At 38.0% G+C, this 23,559-nt stretch overlaps 3 protein-coding genes across 5 annotated transcripts in view; 2 read left to right on the top strand and 1 right to left on the bottom strand.

Moving 5' to 3' along the window:
* The window catches only part of LOC127433180 (voltage-dependent anion-selective channel protein 2-like), a 13,371-nt gene extending 11,162 nt beyond the window's left edge, over window positions 1-2,209 (top strand). For 2 of the 3 annotated variants that reach the window (XM_051684887.1, XM_051684889.1), the window contains one exon: window positions 1,028-2,209. In XM_051684887.1, coding sequence (XP_051540847.1) covers window positions 1,028-1,119 — 92 coding nt within the window. In that variant the 3' untranslated portion in view covers window positions 1,120-2,209. Of the gene's footprint in view, window positions 1-250; window positions 587-1,027 lie in introns of those variants that run through there. The other variant, XM_051684888.1, reaches the window with a different exon arrangement.
* A 149-nt stretch (window positions 2,210-2,358) lies between these two features.
* Window positions 2,359-7,761, bottom strand: LOC127433177 (torsin-4A-like). Its single transcript, XM_051684885.1, has 2 exons — window positions 6,879-7,761; window positions 2,359-4,501 (listed from the first exon to the last, which is right to left on the bottom strand). Exon 2 carries the CDS (start codon window positions 4,499-4,501, stop codon window positions 3,302-3,304), a length of 1,200 nt encoding a protein of 399 aa, XP_051540845.1. The 5' UTR covers window positions 6,879-7,761; the 3' UTR covers window positions 2,359-3,301.
* A 1,310-nt stretch (window positions 7,762-9,071) lies between these two features.
* On the top strand, window positions 9,072-21,814 carry LOC127433175 (BRCA1-associated protein-like). The gene is made up of 12 exons (XM_051684883.1): window positions 9,072-9,401; window positions 12,313-12,474; window positions 12,608-12,794; window positions 15,421-15,610; window positions 16,018-16,131; window positions 17,021-17,169; window positions 18,909-18,984; window positions 19,095-19,233; window positions 19,345-19,454; window positions 19,549-19,638; window positions 20,426-20,529; window positions 21,073-21,814. Exons 1-12 carry the CDS (start codon window positions 9,323-9,325, stop codon window positions 21,440-21,442), a joined length of 1,770 nt encoding a protein of 589 aa, XP_051540843.1. The 5' UTR covers window positions 9,072-9,322; the 3' UTR covers window positions 21,443-21,814.
* Window positions 21,815-23,559: the final 1,745 nt, after the last annotated feature.

The following is a 23,559-nucleotide window of genomic DNA, read 5'->3' as shown; positions in this document are numbered from 1 at the left end:
ACGTCAAGTCTGCATCGAGATATTCGAGGGTGTGTCTGATGCAATTTAAGATTTTGAATCGATTATATTGGACCCCCTCTAGATTTTATAGACTTGGTCTTAAAGACACACCCACCTGCTGGCGATGCCAATCAGAAGACGGGGACACAACCCATGTTTTTTGGGGATGTGTTAAAATACAGGAATTGTGGTTAAAGATTCAGGGATGTATGTGTGATGTGTTGGACATAAGGTTTTCATTTTGCCCCAGACTCTGCATTTTGGGTGATGGGGAAGTCATACATTTTGGGGATAGCCACTTGAGAGGTTGGGTCCTGGCCTGAGTTATGGTGGCCAGGCGAATAATACTCAGGGGGTGGAAGACGGCTGGGGCAGCCTCGTTTCGGGAGTGGTGTGGGGAGATGAGCGAGGTTGCGGCATTTGAGGAGGCAATCTTCAGAAGGTTAGGAAAGTGGGATTTGTTTAATAGGAAGTGGGGTGGATATTTGGATTTTTTTGGAGGGTTCTCGGGGAGGGGCAGTGGAGAGGGATTTTTGATTTTTGATTTTAATTTTTAGTTTGATGTGTATGTGCACTCTTGCTTTTTGTAAGTATTTTTTTTTTTTAGTTTGTTTCTAATTTATTGCTATAATTGTAAGAGACCACTGTAATGCGTGTTTGTGTCGGGTGGGGGGGATGTTCGGGGGGAAGGGTTTAATTTATATATCTGATTCCATATTTTATGTTGTGTCTATTGGTTTTTATGAATGGAATCAATAAAAATGTTAATAACAGAGAATTGGGGCTGTTTTAAAGGCTAAGGTGGTCACACGGAATATTGATTTAGCTCTTTTTATGTTTACTGGACTTTGTATGACATTAATTGATAAATGAAAACTATTTATGCCCTTATTTTTGAAGACATCCTCACTATGCAACATTTTTCAAGTGCCTAAAACTTTTGCACAGTTCTGTATTTACACAAAATGAGTCAACAAATGCCTTAATGCATCTTTAAATGTCATATTTTCTTCTTCTCATTGTCAAGGAGTAAAACTCACACTCTCTGCCCTCATCGATGGAAAAAACTTCAACACCGGCGGACACAAGGTTGGACTGGGCTTTGAACTCGAAGCGTAGCTGCTGTAGTGCATTATAAGATGAAGAAGGAAGACATGAGGCTCCTCCTGAAATTATTAACCCCTCTACCTCTCCTGCATCACACACACTTGCACTTGATGACTTAAATACGTAGCGGCAAGTACTGTTTTTTGCAAGTCTGTGGGAAACCGAATGATGCGATCTCAATCGACCGTAAGATCTGGTCTTCTAAGGGACGTTTTTGTTGTTAACATCATTTATTACGTTCAGAAATGTAATGAGGCCAGTTTTTGTGTAGAGCACCTGCAAAAAACTAAAATACACGAGTAGCAATAGAGCGCAAACATTTATTTTTTATAAATCAGCATTTTTGTTTCGTTTTCCAAAAAATAATTAAACATTCTTAAAACAAGATATATTTATTTCTGTAAGATAATAAGAATATGTCTTAAATTGGATGTATTTTTCCTACCTCATTAACAAATATTTCCTCTTGTTTGAAGCATAACCCTTACTAAATGTTGTTAAATATATGCTTAAAACAAGAACAACAATTTGCAAATTGGGTGAGATAAGAAGTCTTATTATTAGCGGACACGATTTTGCTTCTCAAGTAAATGTATCTTGTTTTAAGGATATTTATTAATAGATATTTAAAGTAGATATTTACTATGGCAAAATTCTGATTATGAACTACTACTCTGTATTAGAGTGACATTGCACTTTTTTAGATGTTATCTAGTTACGAAAAATTCACAGGAAACCATAGAGACAGGATGTGTATTTTAAGCACTTGCAACACTTTCTTAGACTCTCATTGATGGTAAGAGAGAGACTTGACGCTGAGAAAATGCTCTTCACCTGCAAACCACATCAAACATTTACTGTTGTTTAAATGAGGAAGTAAAGTAACATTTTTGGTTCATGTGAGTCACTTTGTGGGCATCGAAATCTATATATTGTACATAACAATTGCTTTTTCCATGTTATAATTATAGAATCTCATTCATGACACAAGCAGAACGAATTTCTTTTCAAACATTTAATTTAATCCAATTTGCTGCATGTGTTTCTTAAATGACAGCCATTATATTATTATGACACTAATTTTACTTTTATCTTTTTACCTTTTATTTACTTTTATCAGAATGTTGCAGTACCTCATTTTTTCAGCAACAATTTACAAATATGAATAAATGACGAGAAGCAGAATGTTGTGTCACGTTATTTTCTGCAGTAGAGTTTTTGTGCTTGAATCATCTACGTCACAGTGCATGTATTAGAATAAAATACTTTATGCTGTTTGTTTACACAATCTTTACAATCATAATGCACAGTTATAAAAACAATGTTTCACAAAAAAGACAATGTTGAATGTAAAATAATTGAAATGCTTAACAATAAACCCGTTTCCCACTGGTATTAGGATGTGTTTCGGTGATCTGATCACATGTAGTCAATCCTAGATACAGGTCTAAATGGGGTCTAAAACGTTTTGTTATCGGATCACAAAAACCACGTAAGAATGTGGTCAAAAATGCATGTGTCCACATCACGTTTGAGTTGTAAATGCTAATCTGTCCTGTATGCATTCCGACAGCAATAATGTGCCACCCCTCACCTGTCAATCAAACTAAAAGGCTAAAACAAGAGTTTAAACTTTGCCATTTACGAGCAGCTTTAAAAGGATGTGTCTCACCTGACCACATGTGATCAGCTCATCCGAGACGCATCTTAATACCAGGTGGAAACGGGGTCAATAAGACAAAATACAATGGCAAACAACTCACAAGGGCTTACTATAAGGGATGGGAATCGTAAGGAATTTCGGTTAATGATTGCGGTTACTTAATGGTTCCATTAATGTTTCCTTTAGTACTTTTGAGGAAGAATTATTTGGAAATAAGATAATGCCATTCTTATTGCATTTACTTCCCCTCAGCTGTTTGTTGCCAAATGATGAGCTCACTGCAGATTTCAACAGCATAGATATAGGGGGACAGCGCTGTTGCTGAATTGCGCTGCACGATACTTTGCCAGAGTATTTTGGTACATGTTCCATCCATTTTGGTTGGAAAATTGCATGTTCGGGAACCGTTATTGGAACCGAAAGTCATGAAAATCATCCTGGAACGGTTCTCGGGTCCCAACCCTACTCACAATTGAGTCCCACCAATGGTATCATCCTTGCATGTCCAACATCTGCACGGCAGATTGTGTTTTAGAGAAGGTTAACCTTTGCTACAACCTGCCTGCATCCTGTGTGGGCAAATTCCCACTCTCCTACATTATAGTAGGAGAGTTCTTCCGCTAGTCTTTCTACATGCGGGCGATCTGGGTAGAATCCTTCTCGAGACATCTCGTCAATAAAACACTCCATTACGTGGCTTTTCTCTAAAAGCGTGAAGGGTAGGAACTCAGCTTCCAGGAATAATGAGTGGTACCTCTGAAGGTAGCTGCGCAACCAAGGGGTCAGTTCTTGACTCAAGCTCAAACGGCCCGAGACGGCGACACTAGAGTTATGAAGGACAAACTTGGTGATATCCTCATGTCCCAAGTTGCTAATTATAATGTAGATTGCATTTAAGTATTCGTTGTTGTTTTGGGGATGTATCAGATCTCGTAGTGTGTCCAGCAACTCTCTGGGCATGTGTTCCACCTCGTCGAAGATGAAGAGCGGTATCTTCTCTTCTTCCTCAGCTTGAGTGACCATTTCAGTGATGCGGGTGTCCAGAGCGGTGGTGCAGTGTGGGATATCGTCATCCGTAGGGCAGTGGTGTAGCACAAAGTATTGCATTACCAACTGGTCGCCTACCACCGAGCGAAAATGCTGAGCCAACAATCGACCGACGTGGCTCTTCCCAACTCCAGTCGGTCCATGAAGCGACAGCACCAAAGGTTTATTGTGAACATAAGTCGACAGATAATCTTGTAAATGCTCTAGAATGCCCTCGGTCACTTCCTGTTGTCCAAACACTTCCCTTTTCAGGGTCTTTTCAAGTCCATCTAGATCATACTTGAGGACGTGGTCGTCTAGGTTCTCGATGGCATTGTAAACCTGCAGAAAGACAATGATGCACAACAAGTACAGGCAGTTCTTGGCTCGGCTGCGCTCTTTTGTGGGAACAGCTCTCAAAGTGTTGCTCGGATACAAGATTCGTGTCTTCCTCTTTTTCTTGCGTTTGCGTGGAAAAGCAGGCTCTGGAAAACTCTCAAAGGTGAAAAATTTGGGGCTGTGTGACTGTGGAAATATGGAATTCTGAGGGTTTTCCATACGCCGTTTCTTGATGGCCTGGTACTTTTGGCGAATTCGCATCATGGCACGTACACTGGTGGAGAACTGGGAAAAACTTGTACCATTTTCCTTCGGCTCCTTTGTTTCGTCACACGGTAGCTTGTTAGTTGGGTCTTGTTCACCCATCTGTGGAAATCAATATGGAATTGTATAGTAATGAAGCAAAATCAGTGTCAGAACAATTTCAGACAAATTTAGGAAAGAATTATAGAATTTGAGTAATCAAGACTGTTGGAATTACAAGCTAAAACCAGCTCAAGGTTGTCAAACTGTTTTGTTTTTTATAAACAGGGGTATGGTAACAATGCGACATGCATAAAAATAATAACAAAATCCCAAAGATAAAATATAAAACTAGTGACACCAAGCAGAATTGTAATTATGGCAACATTGGCTCAACCAGTGGCGTGAGTTTGTGGTGAGACCATCTCTGTCCAACCATGGAAGATGCACAAAAACTCTGCACTGCAGCTTTTAAATAAGTGTACAATAAGTGACAAAGCATCCAGAAGTTAAAGAACGAAACATTCTCTACGCAAGTACGTGAACGCAGATGTTTCTAGCTGCACAAGCTGGATTTTGTGCGATGTTGTGTTTTAAAATGCGTCAGACCGCAATTCATAACACTGCGCAAGTACACGTTGCATTCTCAACATCGCCACAAGGGAGGTGGTAGCGAACATTAGTGTGAACTTTCTGCTTCTACAGTGAGTTTTCTCTTTCAAGTGAACTACTATCATGGCGGAGAAACAGTTTGACGAAAATATTGGTGAGCAAGTAAGTTAAAGTCAATATATTTAAAGCAACTTTCCTGAATAATAAAACATATAGTTTAATGGCACAGACTTTCGAAGGTAACTCTATCGCCCCCTTGAGTACTGAAGTTTGTTACCGCCTCAGTAACGCAAGCAAGGGTGTAGATTCCGGGGGGATGGGGAGGAGGTAACCCCCCCCTCCCTACCCCCCCCCCCCCCCCAATAATCAAAATAAGCAAGTACCCCCCCAATATTTATAACATGATCAATGGAAACATGTAAATGCTTCACACTGCAACCCCCCAATGTTCAAGCCAAATCTACGCCATTGAACGCAAGAACGCATGTAAAGCATGCTCCATCAGAATGCACGCTGGCTATGCGTTAGCCAAGCATCCACACTTGCGTATATGCGTATTTGCCTACTAGTTTAGCCTTACAATATTAACATTTGTCAGTTATTCAAGCTGTCATTGGAATCAATTTAATAAATCAAAAAGTCGAAAATGCTCTCACACATTGAGCTGTGGTTCTCAAGTTGGCGACATGAGTTTGAGTTTGGCTCATGTTACCCTCTTTTCTCCTGCATTCTCTGTCCTCTTTCCAATAAAATGGGCAAAAATGCTTCAAAAAATGTAGAAAATGTTTTAAATCTTTTAAGCTGCTTGCATGTATTTGTTTTGCGTTCTCACGTTACATTCTTGCTCAAGCAGCATTTTCTACACAGGTTACCTTTGAAAATTCCTTCTCATACATGCCTCACATTGTAAAAGGCTAGCATCATCTACTGTATGAGGCAAGTTACACTTTCTGTTTTGGTGCATTAGAGGTCACTCTAGATAACATGCTGCAGGTTACAATTTGCATTTGCCACATAATAGCTAATGCCGACACAAAGAATGGTATGAAAATACACAAAGACATGTTGGGGCAACATCTTTTAACATATTTAACCACTCTGACAGTAGGAACTTTGTCTTTTAGCTAAAAGGGTGCTGTCTATTACTATACATATGCAAATGGTACTGCATTTAAAAAGATGAATCTGCAACAGAAAACACAATGGTTTCTTTTTAACAAAAGACACACTTGGATTGCCAGACCATCAAGTGTCTAATGACAAAAACTAAAGACTCTTATTCCAAAGAGACTTCTCGATTTCCTCCCTAGAGTGAAACTTGGCCAAGCGCATGTATTTGCTTCTAACAAAAAGGGAATGACCTTAAACTCTTTGGAAACCTACTTAAAAGGTTTGCAGCATGCTGTATTTGAACATGGTTTCCCTCTGCAAACGTTACATTCCTCGCATTCTGCTTTTCCATTACGAACCCCACAGCCAAAGCAGATATGGTTTCCTTCCTGGAAGTCCTTTTTTTTTTTTCTATGGCCACACATTTCTTTGAGAGAAAGGGTAATAAAAAAACTGACCCGTACACCATTACTCATGAGGTTGCGTGACTAGACTGCAAGTTTGAAGACTCCCACCAACTTGATCTCTTAAGCTTTTGTCATTAGCTTTGATCATTGGTCAGATGAGACTATTAAGTAATGCAAAAACTATTCTTGCATTTGATAAATTCTGGTTTTTCTAAGACCTCTCAAGTGAGGGAAGTGAAGAAGATAAGACAAGACTGTTGCTTCAGCTGCAGTGGTTAAACTCAGATGCAAAAGCAAAATGTACAGGAACATAAATGTAAAGCTTGAGAAGGAATAACAGAACATGTATTATAAAAACAGAGTTTGCTTACCTTTATTAAATACAGTTAGCTGCTGATGTGTGGCTTTAAAACATGAAATTTCTCTGCCAGCTTGACAGATAGAAGAGGAGGACTTCCTCACAGTCAGAGTTACAGTAACAAGCTCTTTCGTGGCTCCTCCTATGGGACTATATTCTTCTACAAGCCACACCTCTCTATATCGCATAATCCAACAAAGATACTTGCTAATGCACCTTTGTGATTTTAAAAATATTTTGTTTGCACTTTATTGTACGTCATGTAGCTGGGAGATGGTGGAAAATTGTCAACACAAATGTTTTTTGTTTTGAATGTGTTGTTTCCATTAAATCTCACTTTTAAGTTTACTGTCATTTCACCAGTTCATTTTAAATGGTACTGTAGTGTAACATATACATTTTCAAAAGTATCCCATATAGTCTCTCAATTAATATGAGGCCATAAAAGCTGCCTGCATAATAATTATAAAAGAATCTGAAATGCTATTTAAAATAGTTTTAGATTGAGTTTAGCATGTCATGTCGCAGGACAATGTCAGATACTATGTTCGAGACAACTCAGTAGAATGTTTTATTGAAAGTCATTTATATGACAACATGTTGAGTATTTCCTGAGTTATTTTGTTAATACATAAGCCATTCAGCCCAGATGACTTATTTTGGGTGTTGAGCTTCTTATGAAGGTGCCATTGTTGGGAATTCAGCAGGGTGTGAATCCGTTTGTAAGACACTGTCAGAGTAAGAGATGATTAGATGGTGTGACATGTTTTTATGCTAATTCTCACTACTGAAACACATATCTGCTTGCTTTGTGGTTCTGCAGTGTAGCTCAAAAAAGCCCAATTTTAAGAACTATATTACTTAATTCTGTTTTCTCCACTTCTAGTTTTTAATTCTTATTCACTGCTTATTCTATTATCTAACTTATTTTATCTAAAATGTTTTCAATTGTCAGTTTGTAAGATATAGAACATTTAATTGTCAACATCATAAACCGTCTTTATTATCATGAATTTATTATTATAATTAATATCATTATTACACTCATTATATTACCATGGTATTACAATCTGATATTAAATTATGATAATAAATTCACGATAATAAATATACTATCATAAATATGGTATGATGCTATATATGTAAATTATTTTGTGGTGAATTAAATATTAAGTACTTTCTACATTGAACAAGTTAGATTAAGTGTGTCAACTTGAAAATATTAAGTAAATTCTACATTTGTATTTAAATTCAAACATGTAAAAATAATGCTGTAGCTTATATGTAAATATTATTCATAATTATTTGTCATCTTTACAATGCGTCACCATGTATCAGTCTTAAAGTAGAAAACTTTGTCAGATTTATTCACTACTTTGAGTAAATTTCACAGGTAGATAAAATAGGTAATTTGTATTGGTGTTCCCAGCATGCACTAGGCTTGAATATTTTTTTATCCCCTTTTCTCCCAATTTGGAATGCCCAATTCCCACTATTTAGTAGGTCCTTGTGGTGGCGCGGTTACTCACCTCAATCCGGGTGGCGGAGGACAAGTCTCAGTTGCCTCCACTTCTGAGACCGTCAATCCGCGCATCTTATCACGTGACTCGCTGTGCATGACACCACGGAGACTCACAGCACGTGGAGGCTCATGCTACTCTCCGTGATTCACACACAACTTACCACACGCCCCATTGAGAGTGAGAACCACTAATTGCAACCATGAGGAGGTTACCCCACGTGACTCTACCCTCCCTAGCAACCGGGCCAATTTGGTTGCTTAGGAGACCTGGCTGGAGTCACTCAGCATGCTCTGGATTCAAACTCGTGACTCCAGCCGTGGTAGTCAGATTCAGTACTCGCTGAGCTACCCAGGCCCCCCATCGGGCTTGAATATTGAAGGAGCTTGTATAGTTTCACTGATATTTTTTGCTTTTATTGTTGATTTTGATGTCACGTTTGGTAACAAGCATGTAGCTTCCATGTGGAAGGCATGTGTTTATAAGGAAAGTTCGAAATGTGAAATTTTCCAATAAAATGTTCATTTAAATTGGAATAAATGTACATCAGGTTTTTAAGTAAAAGTTACTCTATTAACTGAAATGTTAGTCACTTTTTCAGTGTATACAAAAAAAAAGACTCTTATTAAAACTCGCCAAGGACGGGCTTTTATTTTGAAATTACTAACTACTTGTCCACCGGAAGTAACCCGGTAATTTATTTTTCATTCTCAAACGTCATTGTTGTTTTCACGCGTTTGTGTTCCAGTTAATAAGAATGATTTCTTTTAGCGTTTATGGCATGTAGTTATGATAAACAATAGTTATTATCTGTCGGATGCGAAGTTTTAATACGTGTCACGCTGCATTAATAGTGTTTAATTGAGTTGTTGTTGTCGTCATCACTGCAGTTGGCAGCAGTTGATCAGTTATTGATCAGTTATTGATCATCGGACACATGAGTGTGTCTCTGGTTGTGATCAGACTCGAGCTCGCTGATCAGTCTGATTTCCCGCAGGGTTTTCAATACTGCGCCGGTGAGTTGCACGATTTTACTGTTACAGTTACATTACCGAGACCCTGCCGTTACTTTGTGGCTTTACCATGGTACAGTCATGGTATCAGATGCTAAAACCATGGCACTTCAAAAGAATACCATGTTATTACCTTAATGGTAGTGACAAAACATAGTATACCCATGAAAATATGGTAATACTGTGGTACTGTGGTACTTTGATACATGCTATGGTATTAAGATTCATGTACCATGGTATTTAGGTTTTTAGGGTGGGCAACTGACCGGTGGGTAATTCTCCTTGACCATTTCACTTGGGTTGGTCCCCCTTAATCTATAATCGTGTTTCAGCTTTGGTCCTGGGGTTGGGGCACAATAAAAACCCTGCCATGTATTTTTGTCTTGTCTTCCAGTAAAAATATCAAAAAATTTAAACAACAAAAAAATTACTTGAGAAGCAGAATGGCATAAGATGTATAAGTCTTGTTTTCAGAGAAATGTAACAAAATATGGTGTAGTTTATACTTGCAACTAGAAAAAATGATTTCCCGAAGGGGTAAGAAAAATAAGCTTGTTTTCCCTTTGAATCAAGTTTTTTTCTTACCCCATTGGCAAATAGTTTTCTCTAATAACTAAATTTTATTAGATTTCTCTGAAAGCAAGTCCAAATATCTTGTCATTTTGCTTCACAAATAAATGTTCTTGTTTTTAGAATGTTTTTAGAGGACAGGGTGGGAATTTTTTTCTGAATAGTTTTGCGTTCCCTCGCAATTAGTTTTTGTTCCCTCGCAATTAGTTTTGCATTCCCTCACAATTATTTTTCGTTCCCTCACTATAGATTTGCGTTCCCTCGCAATTAGTTTTGCGTTCCCTCATATTTAGTTTTTGTTCTCTCGCAATAGTTTTGCGTTCCCTTGCAATTAGTTTTGCGTTGCCTCACAATTAGTTTTCGTTCCCTCGCAATAGTTTTGCGTTCCCTCGCAATTAGTTTTGCGTTCCCTCGCAATAGTTTTGCGTTCCCTCGCAATAGTTTTGCGTTCCCTCGCAATTAGTTTTGCGTTGCCTCACAATTAGTTTTCGTTCCCTCGCAATAGTTTTGCGTTCCCTTGCAATTAGTTTTGCGTTCCCTTGCAATAGTTTTGCGTTCCCTCGCAATTAGTTTTGTGCTTCATCACAATTATTTTTCGTTCCCTCACTATAGATTTGCGTTCCCTTGCAATTAGTTTTGCGTTCCCTCATATTTAGTTTTTGTTCTCTCGCAATAGTTTTGCGTTCCCTTACAATTAGTTTTGCGTTCCCTCATAATTAGTTTTTGTTCCCTTGCAATTAGTTTTGCGTTCCCTCGCAATTAGTTTTGCGATCCCTCGTAATTCGTTTTTGTTCCCTCACAATAGTTTTGCATTCCCTCGCAATTAGTTTTGCGTTCCCTCGTAACTAGTTTTTGTTCCTTCGCAATAGTTTGAGTTCCCTCGCAATTAGTTTTGCGTTCCCCTCGCAATTAGTTTTGCGTTCCCCTTGCAATTAGTTTTGCGTTCCCTCGCAATTAGTTTTGCGTTCCCTCGCAATTAGTTTTGCGTTCCCTCACATAAGTTTTGCGTTCCCTCACATAAGTTTTGCGTTCCCTCTCATAAGTTTTGCGTTTTGCATTCCCTCTCAATAAGTTTTGCGTTCCCTTGCAATAGTTTTGCATTCCCTCTCAATAAGTTTTGCGTTCCCTCGCAATTAGTTTTGCGTTCCCTCGCAAGTAGTTTTGCGTTCCCTCGCAGTTAGTTTTGTGTTCCCTCACAAAAAAATGAACATGGTTTTACTAAACCATATTTTAACCTTAATATTCATAGTAAAACCATAGTACTAATACAGGCAAACAAAAACTATTGTAATAAAAATCATAATTTTTTTTATTTATTACCATGGTATTTGTAGTAAAACTTTAATAACCACAAGATTAACCATGGTTAATATATAGTAAAAACATGGTTACTATATGGATACAGTATACTGTATTAAAACCATGTTTTAAGCCAAACAAAAACATGGTTACTTAACTTTCTTTTCATAGTTAGGCTACAATATTACTATAGTAAATCCTTGGTTTCCAAAAAAAAAAAAAAAACTATCAAACTATCATGGTTACTACAATATTACTATAGGAAAAAAAAAAAAAAAGAAACATGTTTTCTGGCAAAAACTATAGATACTAGAGTCTACAATATTGGTAGCACTTTATTATAAGGTTATATTTGTTAACATTAGTAAATGCATTAGGTATCAGTAACTAACAATGAACAATATTTTTCTTTAATGTTAGTTAATAAAAATAAAAAATGTCATTGTTAGTTCATAATGCATTAACTAATGTTAACATATACAACTTTTGATTCTAAAATCGTTGAAATTAACATTAACCAAGATTAATAAATGCTGTAAAAGTATTAGCCTATTAACCAATGTTGTTAACTAATGGTAACAAATTTAACCTTATTTTAAAGTGTTAACCACAATATTACTATAGTAAAACCATAGTTAAACTATAGTATTTGCATAGTAAAACCATAATACCCACAAAATTATGATTTTTATTACCATAGTTTTCATTTTCCTGTATTATTACTATGGTTTCACTACAAATATCATTGTTAAAATATGGTTACTGTAGGAAAACCATGGTAAATTTATTGCGAGGGAATGCAAAATTATTTCAGAAAAAAAATTACTGTCCTGTCCTCTAAGGAGCTCCATAGTTTAGATCTTTTTACTAGAAAAGGAGACAAAAATACTCAGTATGAAAATGAATTTTAGCAGTGCTTTGAATTCAGTTCTAGAATCTCTTTGAGGCAGCATGGAGGCCTTTATGTTGCACTAGGCTGATGGTATTTGCTGGTGAAATGTGACTCCACTCAACTCACCCCTGTGTGTTTGCTGCATCCCCACAGTTACAGAGATGTCAGAGGAGGAGATGAGGGAGAAAGCGCTGGCCTCCGCCAGAGTCACGCTAAGAGGTAAAACGGACAAGGAGCGAGCGACTGTACTGCATCAGCATCTGGGCAGCCGGGTCATGAGCGACATGGTGATCGAGACTTTTGAACGCAATGCAGGTTTGAATTTGTTTGCTAATCAGTACTGAATTGAGAATGCTTTTCCAGTGCAGTTCCTGAAGAATGCTTCTTTTCCTAGAAAACCTGTGTTGTATATCTTTGTAGTGTAATTCAGTACATTTGCATAAAACAGAAGGAACTGAGGAAGTTAACAAAGATGTGAAATCCGCAAATGACAGTAATGGAGATGCCAAAGATCAAACCGATGTGGGGACAACTCCAGACTCACCATCCAAACAGCTACCAGATCAGATTTCCTTCTTCAGTGGGAACCCGTCGGTGGAGATTGTTCACGGCATCATGCACCTTTACAAAACAAAGTTAGTGCTGTTAGTATAGTGTGAAGGATGTTTACCTGCTGTTCTGTTTCCTATGATTGTTTAAAAATAGAGCACTAGTATTTTTATATGCGTGCCACACTCTCTGCTCTATGTAATCAACATGACTCATAAAATAGTATTGTGGCAGTACCATGGTACAGTGATGTTATGATTGCCATATTCATATGCCATGGTTTTTACATGGTACTCCAAGGTACTTCAAAGCATAACATGGTATTACTATAGTACCAGGGTTTCTGTTTGCAGGTAAATACTGTTTTTTGACCGTTTAAACGTCCCAGTGTCCGACAAATTCAAAAGGATTTATTTTTTATCCCCTTTTCTCCCCAATTTGGAATGCCCAATTCCCACTACTTAGTAGGTCCTCGTGGTGGTGCGGTTGTTCACCTCAATCCAGGTGGTGGAGGACAAGTCTCAGTTGCCTCCGCTTCTGAGACCGACAATCCTCGCATCTTATCACGTGACTTGTTGTGCATGACACCGCGGAGACTCACAGCAGGTGGAGGCACATGCTACTCTCCGTGATCCACGTACAACTTACCACACGCCCCATTGAGAGCGAGAACCACTAATCGCGACCACGAGGATGTTACCCCATGGGGCAGTGGTGGCTCAGCGGTTAAGGCTCTGGGTTACTGATCAGAAGGTCGGGGGTTCAAGCCCCAGCACTGCCAAGATGCCACTGTTGGGCCCTTGAGCAAGGCCCTTGACCCTATCTGCTCCAGGGGCGCCGTATCATGGCTGACCCTGCACTCTGACCCCAGCTTAGCTGGGATATGTGAAAAAAAAGAATTTCACTGTATATGTGCAAATGTATAATGTGTGATAAATAAATAAAATTATAATTATAATTATGTGACTCTACCCTCCCTAGCAACCGGGCCAATTTGGTTGCTTAGGAGACCTGGCTGGAGTCACTCAGCACACCCTGGATTTGAACTCGTGACTCCAGGGGTGGTAGTCAGTGTCAGTACTCACTGAGCTACCCAGGCCCCCAAAAAGGAGGTTTAAACTTTCCCGACAATTTGCGACATCCTAATCCATTACTACAGCAGGTTGTATCCCGTACACTAAAAAGCAGCCTGCATTATTCTCGTCTCGCATGCCCGCAGTGAGAAGCTTCTCACTTCAGAATCGCATTAAAACTGCCTTGTTTTTCCATCTTCTGGAGGTGAAGGACACCAGGCTTATGTGCATCTCAAGCTGTAGAGAAAAGCTGCACACATTGACTTCATGTCAGCAGAAAAACACTTCTGTGCTATGTAAAATCAGAAGAAAATAGTCATAAAAATAAAGAAAAAGAAATTAGCCAAGGTGAGAAATTATATGACATAACCTAACAATTTTTGTTATTTTAAAATATTTTTGTATGAACGAAAAGATATGTGGTAAATTGAAGTTTAGCTGTTATTCCTTCCTTTTTGCCTTCCTTTCTTTCTTCCTTGTGAACTTCCTTCATTCCTTCCCTCCTTTCTTCCACATAACTCCCTCCCTTCCTGCCTTTTGTACTTCCTTCCTCTCTTTCTTCCTTGCTTCCTCCTGCACTTCCTTCATTCCCCCTCTTTCCTTCCCCATTTCCTTCCTTCGTCCCTTTTTCCACATTACATCCCTTCCTTTCTCCCTTCCTTCTGTACTTCCTTCATCCCCCCTTCATTCTTCATTTCTTTCCTTCCACACTTCCTTATTCATCCATTCCTTCCTTCTGCACTTCCTTTATACCTCCCTTTCCTTAATTCCACACTATCTCCCTTCATTCCTTCCTCCCTTTTTCTGCATCACATCCCTTCCTTTCTCCCTTCCTTTTTCCTCCCATTCTTCCTTCTGCACTTCTTCATTCCTTCTCCCTCCCTCGTTCATTTCCTTCCTTCCACACTTCCTTATTCCTTCGTTCCTTCCTTCTGCACTTCCTTAATTCCTCCCCCTCCTTTCTTCCACACTAACTCCCTCCCTTCCTTTCGTTCTTCCTTCCTTCTGCACTTCCATCACTCCCCCCTCTTTCCGCATCACATCCCTTCCTTTTGCATGTCCTTCTTCCCTTTCTGTGTTCTGTCTGTATTTCCTTCCTTCGTTCCACACTTTCTTATTCCTCCATTCCTTCCTTCTGAACTTCCTTTATTTCTTCCCTCTTTTCTTCAGCACTACCTCCCTTCCTTTTTCCCTTCCTTATTTCCTCCCTTTCTTGCTTCTGCACTTTTGTCATTTCTTCCCTCCTTCCTTAAGCATGTACTTATTCCCCATTTCTTCCTTCTGTATTTCCTTCCTTCATCCCTTCATTCCTTATGCACTTCCTTCCTCCTTCCCTGCCTTCCTTCAGAGTCCATATAGACCATGGTACTGAATGATTACCATATTTATTTACCATGGTATTATAATGGTACTCAATATACTTAAAAGAATACCATGGTGTTACTACAGCACCATGTCCAAAGGTAATACCATGGTTCTTTTTTGTGAGTACAACTTGTTGTGCATTGGTCATGTTTTTAGCTTTAACATATAATTGTTATTGACAGTCTGAACAATTGCCACCTTGTTGCATTGTTGACTTTGTTGAGACTTGCCCAGCCTTGTTTTTGACCTTGTTTTGGTGATGTTGTGATGACAGTAAGATGACATCACTAACAGAGGACGTGAGGCGCAGTGCGATGCTTTGTGTTCTCACGGTACCAACAACCATGACCAGCCATGACCTCATGAAGTTTGTGTCGCACTTTAATGATGTCATAGAGCACATGAAAATTATCAGAGACTCCACGCCTAACCAGTACATGGTTCTGATTCAGTTCAGGAATCAGGTGAGCTAGTCTTATTGATTTTTTTAGAGACCATGTATTTCTTAATCAATATTTTTGTCTTGTTTCCAGTAAAAATATCTTAACATCCTTAAAACAAGAGAAATTTAATTTGAAAGCAAACTTGCATAAGATATTAATACATATTAATGTTATTTTTCTTACCCCTTTGGCAAAATGTTTTATTTTTCCTTATCTAAACATAAATCTAACAAAATTTAATGAAGATTATGCCTGAAACAAAAAAACAATGATGGTTTGCCTCAATTTTTGTTTGCATAATAGTTTTACCGCAAGATTTGCAATGTAAACTCATGCAAATTTGCTTGCTTGTAATTTGTTTAATGTTTCATGAATGGATTGTCAGGACTGGTAACAAAGTTGCATGTTTGTCTTCTTCTTTCGTTTAGGCCGATGCTGACAGCTTTTACACAACCTGTAATGGCCGTCAGTTTAACTCAATTGAAGATGCCGTCTGCCAGTTAGTTTATGTGGAGAGGGCAGAAGTCATAAAATCTGAAGAGGTAAGGCTGTATTAGTGGTGTTTATTAGCTAAGACAAACATCACTGTTACTAATACTAATGCTGATATTTTAGTATTACAAGATAAAAACTAAACCCTTAGTATTAAATGTTAGCATCTAACTCGTCCCATACCATTTAAGCTACATACAAGAATGATTAACAAAGCGATTAGACAACGATTTTAACCTTGCAATGAAACGGGTGGAAAAAAAATCCCATAGACTTACATTGGAGGAATTATCTAAGCCATATGTAGAGACCTGGAGGTCATTTTTACTGTAAAAAAATAAAATGGCAAAACATTTCTTAAATGACCAGGTTTCTACCACCCCTGGAGTCGTGAGTTCGAATCCAGGGTGTGCTGAGTGACTCCAGCCAGGTCTCCTAAGCAACCAAATTGGCCTGGTTGCTAGGGAGGGTAGAGTCACATGGGGTAACCTCCTTGTGGTCGCTATAATGTGGTTTTCACTCTCGGTGGGGCACGTGGTGAGTTGTGTGTGGATGCCGCGGAGAATAGCGTGAAGCCTCCACACGCGCTACGTCTCCGTGGTAACGTGCTCAACAAGCCACGTGATGAGATGCGCGGATTGACGGTCTCAGACACAGAGGCAACTGGGATTCGTCCTCCGCCACCTGGATTGAGGCGAGTCACTACGCCACCACGAGGACTTGGAGTGCACTGAGAATTGGGCATTCCAAATTGGGGAGAAAATGGGAGAAAAAAATAAATAACCAGGTTTAACCTTGTATTTGTTGTTGACAAGTTGTTTCCATTTAAACACACACCATCTTTACAGGCTGATTTAACAATGTGTAACAATAGGTGCAGTATTCTGGAATGTTTGAGCTAGTTTTGAATGATCTAAAACCGTGTTCATAATAAACCAGGGGGCCAGTTTACCAGTTATGGACCTTATTGAGCTGCCCAAGTGCACTGTGTGTTTGGAGCGCATGGATGAGTCGGTGAACGGAGTGTTGACCACACTGTGTAACCACAGCTTTCATAGCCAATGCCTCCAGAGATGGGAAGACACAACGTAAGTGCTACAATTATAAAGTAGAGCTTTTTTATGTAGCTAAAATTAGGACTAGTTTATATTCCTCTTTCAAGATGACATGAAATCAAAATTGACCACATTCACTTTCTTAATAAATGTCTAATTTTAAAGAAAATTATACCTTTTTTTTAATGATATAGATTATGAGAAATGTTGAAACTCTCAGCCAAAGAAGTTGCTGAGAAATCACAGAAAAAAACTTGAGCCAAAAATGTATATATATATTTTTTTTCTGATTTGACATTATATATCTCTGAGTGTAAATAAGGTATCTCCAAAAAAATAAAACATAATAATTGTACATAAGAACTAATTACACAACAGTGACTAAAGGTATGCTCTCTCTCCAAAGCATGCAGGCATGAGTAAAGATCTCATTCAGTTCCATTCTGTGTCATTTGAGTCATCATTGAGTCTGTACTTGGTGCCATCTCCTGGTGGCCATATGTAATTAGTGTGAACGATCCTCTCTGCCCATATTTGGATGACTTCCAACTCTGGTTGCAGCAAACTAAATCCTAATACAATTGGTTTAGCATTCCATGATGCTGGACAACGTACTACATCAGTTACAATGAAGTCATCTCTGATCCAGGAAAGCTAACGTGTTTTCTGGCCTGATAGCACATTATTTGCTGTGTGCACATTGTGCTCTGTGTGGATTATTTAATGATCTATGCGTCCGATTAAATTGTGTGTGGGCTCGTTTGAAAGATAATCCCAATAATGGTATGTGATATTTTATTTTCTGTTTATTTTATGTGAAGTTATTAGTGAAAACGCGGCATACAAGCAACACTTTTTACATGTAACATGTATGTCAAAGACATACTTAGCTATTACTCGCTATATTTTTGTCTGTGAGTAAAACAAATAGGCTGGTTGTATTCTACTCTGTGAGAGCTTTCCAATGACATATGACGATGGCTATTTGATAAGTTTGATGTTTTTACAGATTACTTTAAAGTACACTTTATGGTAACTTAATCAGATGCATTTTTCTGTGTATTAGTTCATCTACACCCATATCCTTTTTTCACATTCTTCTCCATGACGCATCTGTGCTTGACACTGTGTTTACACTCTCATGTGTCTTTTATAACCTTTCATTCTTCATTGATGTTTAATAAACGGCTGCTGGGCTGTTCTTTATTTTCTTGTTTCATGTTTTACTCTTGTGATGTTATCGTAGGTGACCTTTGACCCATTAGAACGTCACAGTGTCACGTTTCATACGCACAATGGAAAAACAAACTGCCGGTGTTTGAATGTTTAGGGATTTAATGACATTAAAGGCATTTGCAATGCATGTAACTTGCGTAATGTGACATTTCTGAGTGAAACTCAATTTTCAGTGGAGACAGTTTAAGGCGGGACTTGATTTTATCTATAAGGATTTGATTGGTCTGTGAAAAGTTGGCTAGCTATTATTAGTAGTGTTTGCACAGTCATTTGCTCCTAATTAAGGTTGGTGATTTGAATAAACTCTTAATCTTAAGTATTAAACTTGGGTATTTAGCCATCCTGCACCGTTTGGGCTACAGACGTGAATAATACCCCAAAATTGTGCGGCTTGTTGAGGAAAGGTTTGCTGTTTCTTGTCATTCATTTAATTGTTTACAAAAACACCAGAGACATTTATGAAGAAAGGAAAACGTGCCAATTTTGATTTCATGTTGTCTTGATAAAAAGCTAAAATAATGCTTTTTTTCCTCCAGGTGTCCAGTCTGTAGATACTGTCAGACCCCTGAACCCGTGGAGGAAAACAAGTGTTTTGAGTGTGGCGTACAAGAGGTAACAAACCTTTCACATCTAGACAGATCTTATCCTGAGCAAAGGTATCATTACTGGAAATATGAGTTAATAGCACTCAATATTTCAGTGTTTGTTTACTTCACGCATAGAATCTGTGGATCTGTCTCATCTGCGGTCACATTGGTTGCGGGCGCTACGTAAGCCGCCACGCGTATAAGCACTTTGAAGAAACACAGCACACCTACGCCATGCAGCTGACCAATCACAGGGTCTGGGACTACGCTGGAGGTATGCAAGATTTTAAAAAAGTTGACAGAGGCATAAAGCGCAGAAATAAAATCACAATCGTACTAGGATTTTTTCTGACTGTTTTTATGGATTTTATGTTTTTTAAAACAGATAACTATGTTCATCGGCTTGTTGCCAGTAAAACTGACGGTAAGATGGTGCAGTACGAGTGCGAGGGTGACACGTGTCAAGATGAAAAGATTGATGCTCTACAGCTCGAGGTGCATATTTGTCTGGAAAGTTGTGGTAAAACACAAGTCATTTGAAGTCACTGTCTGTTATTTCTTTCTTTTGAATGCGTCTTCCTCTTCACAGTACTCATATTTATTGACCAGTCAGCTGGACTCTCAGCGCATTTACTGGGAGAACAAAATTGTTCATTTAGAGAAAGACACAGCAGAAGAGGTGAGAACATTTAAAGGGATAGTTCACCAAAAAATTAATAATCTCCCATTATTTATGCACCCTCATGCCATCCCAGATGTGTATGACTTTCTTTCTTCTGTTGAACACAAATGAAGATTTTTAGCAAGTCAACAGGGTCCAAAACTTTGAAGCTCAAAAAGCACAAAAAGGCAGCATAAAAGTAATCCAGTGGTATAATCCATGTCTTCAGAAGTGAAATGATAGGTGTGGGTGAGAAACAGATCAATATTTGTCCTTTTTTATGATAAATTCTCCTCTCTGCCCAGTAGGTGGCGATATGCATGAACAATGCGAATCGGCAAAAACAAAAGAAGAACTCTTAGGAGAGAAGAGCACTTAGCAGGGCTGTTTGAAAGTGGAGATTTATAGTAACAAAGGACTTAAATATTGATCTGTTTCCCACCCACACCTATCATATCGCTTCTGAAGACATGGATTAAACCACTGGAGTCTTATGGCTTACTTTTATGCTACATTTATGTGCTTTTTTGTGCTTCAAAGTTTTGGACCCGGATGACTTGCATTGTATGGACCAACAGAGCTTAAATATTCTTCTAAAAATCTAAAGAAAGTCATACACGTCTGGGATGGCATGAGGGCGAGTAAATAATGGGAATATTAATATTTCATAAGGAATAGATCAAAGTATTGTGAGGGAACGCAAAAATGTCCCTCCCGGTCCTCTATTGGGCACCGAATGAATTAAATCCTTAATAATCCACTGGGTGACAAATTCTTACCTGCTCCTTATTTATTTGTGTTTTAGATCAACAATATGAAGGCCAAATTCAAGGAGACGATTGAAAAGTGTGACAGTTTGGAACGGAAACTAAATGAACTCGTCAAAGAAAAACAATCCATCGAAAAGAAGTACAGCTGACTTTGAATTTCACTTTGTATATAAAAGTAGATTTGCATTCCTAAAGGTATTATCAGTGCTTACAGTGCAGTTAAAGAACAGTTTGAAAGTTTTAGATAAAATGAAAGAGAGATTGATAGTAAAATGATAGTAAAAATATAGGTGGATATGTTGATGTAAGAGAGAGAAAAAACCCCAATAACATTTGTATTTGATCAGTTAAATCGATGCGTGTTATTTCAAAGGAAAGATAAATCCTTTGGGATCTTTCATGAAAACGTTGCTCCGCCTCTGAAACGACTTTTCCTATTTGGCTGACATCATCAAGCCCTCTTGTGTATTTTTAGCCCCTCCAACCGTTTTCATGATACAATCAATTACCAGTGAACAGAGCTAGAATAGTCTGAGTGTTAATCTGTTGAAGCTGATCTAAAGGGATAATTATATAACGAACATATTGCATTTGTACATTACTCACACTGTTGTGTGTTGACATCTGTTGACATTTTCTTCTTCATGTGCTGCTTATTTCCTGCCGTTCAATTGTTTACCAGATGCTCACAGCTGAATAACAAAGTGGTGAAGCTCAGTCAAGAGTTGAGGGAGGAGCAAGAAATGAACCGATGCCTGCGAGCCAATCAGACGGAGCTGCAGACTCAGCTGCAGGAGGAGGAGAGGCGGGCCCACGAGGCCACAGCCAATAAAGAAGGACAGATCGCCGAGTTGAAGGAGCAGCTACGAGATGTCATGTTCTACCTGGAGACGCAGCAGCAAATCGATCGGATGCCCGCAGATACCCGGCAAGAAATACAGGAGGGCCAAATCAACATCGCCTCGGCCCCCGCCGCGCCACAGCCCGGGCCCTCTGCACATGGCACCGGGAAACTGAGCGGCAGGAAAGGACGATCTAAGAGAGGAAAATAGTGAATTCGAAGAGGATGGTGGAATTTATTAACTGCACATTTTGGCTGCTTGTCTTCACAAAGTCTCAGAAAATGTTCTGTTTTTGTACTACAGGAAATGCCGCCTAGGCTGCTTTTGAAATGAGGGTGAATAATCACCGTCCCTCATATTCTGTCTACATTAAGGCTCTAAAATATTGTAATTTGTTCTGTAATATCTCAAGTGAGAGCACCAATACTGCTTAGAAATGTAGCTTTACATGTTTCGTATGAAAACAAAGTGCTGTTATTGTCGCAGAATTTTATTTTCGTATTATTTCGTATTTAGTGTCCTCATGAGTGGAATATCTAAGGCTGAGTTCCTTGGAATAAATTATAAAGCTGTTGACAATTCTGGATGTTTATGAATGGTTTGATTTACTTAATGTTTGGTGACATTTTCTCTTATTTTTAGGAATATTTGACAGAGTCTTGCATCTGTAATGGGTAAATCTTATAATCATATATATATATATATATATATATATATATATATATATATATATATATATATATATATATAAAAGATGTTCAGCTTGCATTTCAACCCCAAAAATGGTCAATTATTTTGCATAAAGAAAAGTAAACTTAAGTTTATTTTAATTGTACCCAAATTATTATTAACGTAATACATCCAGACACTTTACGTTTGAGTTTTTTAATAATTCGTATTATTCTTAATGGTGATTCTCATTACTTTAAAATAATATTCCGGGTTCAATACAAGTTAAGCTCAAACGTTACAGTGAGGCTCTTACAATGGAAGTGAATGGGGCCAATATTTGGAGGGTTTAAATGGAAAAATGTGAAGCTTAAAAATTTATAAAAGCACTTTCATTACTTTTTCAGTCAAAACTTGTGTATTATTTGAGTCGTATTTATGGTAGTTTTGGGGTTTATAGCCTTACATCGTCATTGTAATGGCGTTAACTGGATATACACTGCAAAAAATGATTTTCAAGACAAGTATTTTTGTCTTGTTTTCCAGTAAAATTATCTAAACATTCTTAAAACATGATTTATTTACTTGACGAGCAAACTGGCTTAAGGTTTAAAGTTTTGTTTTGAGAGAAATTTAATCAAATTATTGAGATTTATGCTTAAACATGAAAAAACTGCCAGTGGAGTAAGAAAAATAAACTTAATTTAAAGAGAAAACCATTTTATTTTGCTTACCCCATTGACCGATTTTTATTTTTATTTATTTTTTTTTTCTTGTTTTGAGTCTAAAGTTCACGCAGTTTTGTCAGATTTATTTTAAAACAAGACTTGTCTTAAGCCAGTTTGCTCGTCAAGTAAATAAATCACGTTTTAAGAATGTTTAGATAATTTTACAGGAAAACAAGACAAAAACACTTGTCTTGAAAATTATTTTTTGCAGTGTAATTTTACACAGAAAAGGTTAGTAAGCGATTTTATCACATATATTGTTTACATCTTGTGGCTGTACTTTTGAAACAGTGACTATTTTTACGTTTACGGATTGGCCCCATTCACTTCCATTGTAAGTGCCTCACTGGAACACAGATTTTTTTGGGACAAAATACTGTCGATTGAGCTTAACTTGTATTGAATCCGGAATATTCCTTTAGTACATTAACTCTTGCAGTAAAAAAATAAATAAATAAAATACTGTAATAAAATGATTTTTATTTAAATGAGTAAAAAAGCAATACAACAAGTACTAAATGATGTGTAAAGACTTTACAATGTGCATAATACCGTTTTAGTTTTTTAGCATCATGGTAAATTAAAAAATAATTTAAAATCTAGACCCAAAATAGGCTTTAGTTTATTGTTTTTAAAGGTGCACTCAGTAACTTTTGTCTTTGTGTTATCTTGGACTTACACTGACACCTAGTGGCGTGGATGCAGCATTGTTTAAAATCAATAGTTTTCAGTGTCAGATGCTATTTTAGAAATGTAGTATTCACAGTCAGCCATGATTACTTTAATCAATGAGTGAAAGTGTCCAATAACAGGACGGTTACTGAGATTAAGCTAGCAGCATTCGACTGGTCATGTGACTCAAACATGGCCGACCCCATGTGCGGACCCTCTCCCTGTAGAATAAAACAGCTTTTATAAGGTTAGTCTTCA

The sequence above is a fragment of the Myxocyprinus asiaticus genome, chromosome 43 (assembly GCF_019703515.2).
Source record: "Myxocyprinus asiaticus isolate MX2 ecotype Aquarium Trade chromosome 43, UBuf_Myxa_2, whole genome shotgun sequence".
Classification (NCBI taxonomy): Eukaryota; Metazoa; Chordata; class Actinopteri; order Cypriniformes; family Catostomidae; genus Myxocyprinus; species Myxocyprinus asiaticus.
Note: the sequence above shows the minus strand (reverse complement) of the source record. Positions and strands in the feature narration are given on the sequence as shown.

Excerpts from the sequence above, each read along its gene's own strand:
- LOC127433177 (XM_051684885.1), bottom strand. The coding sequence starts at position 4,501 with ATGGGTGAACAAGACCCAACTAACAAGCTACCGTGTGACGAAACAAAG.
- LOC127433175 (XM_051684883.1), top strand. The coding sequence starts at position 9,323 with ATGAGTGTGTCTCTGGTTGTGATCAGACTCGAGCTCGCTGATCAGTCT. Across the intron at positions 19,639-20,425 it reads AGAAAGACACAGCAGAAGAG|ATCAACAATATGAAGGCCAA; the intron begins GTGAGAACATTT and ends TTTGTGTTTTAG. Across the intron at positions 20,530-21,072 it reads AAACAATCCATCGAAAAGAA|ATGCTCACAGCTGAATAACA; the intron begins GTACAGCTGACT and ends ATTGTTTACCAG.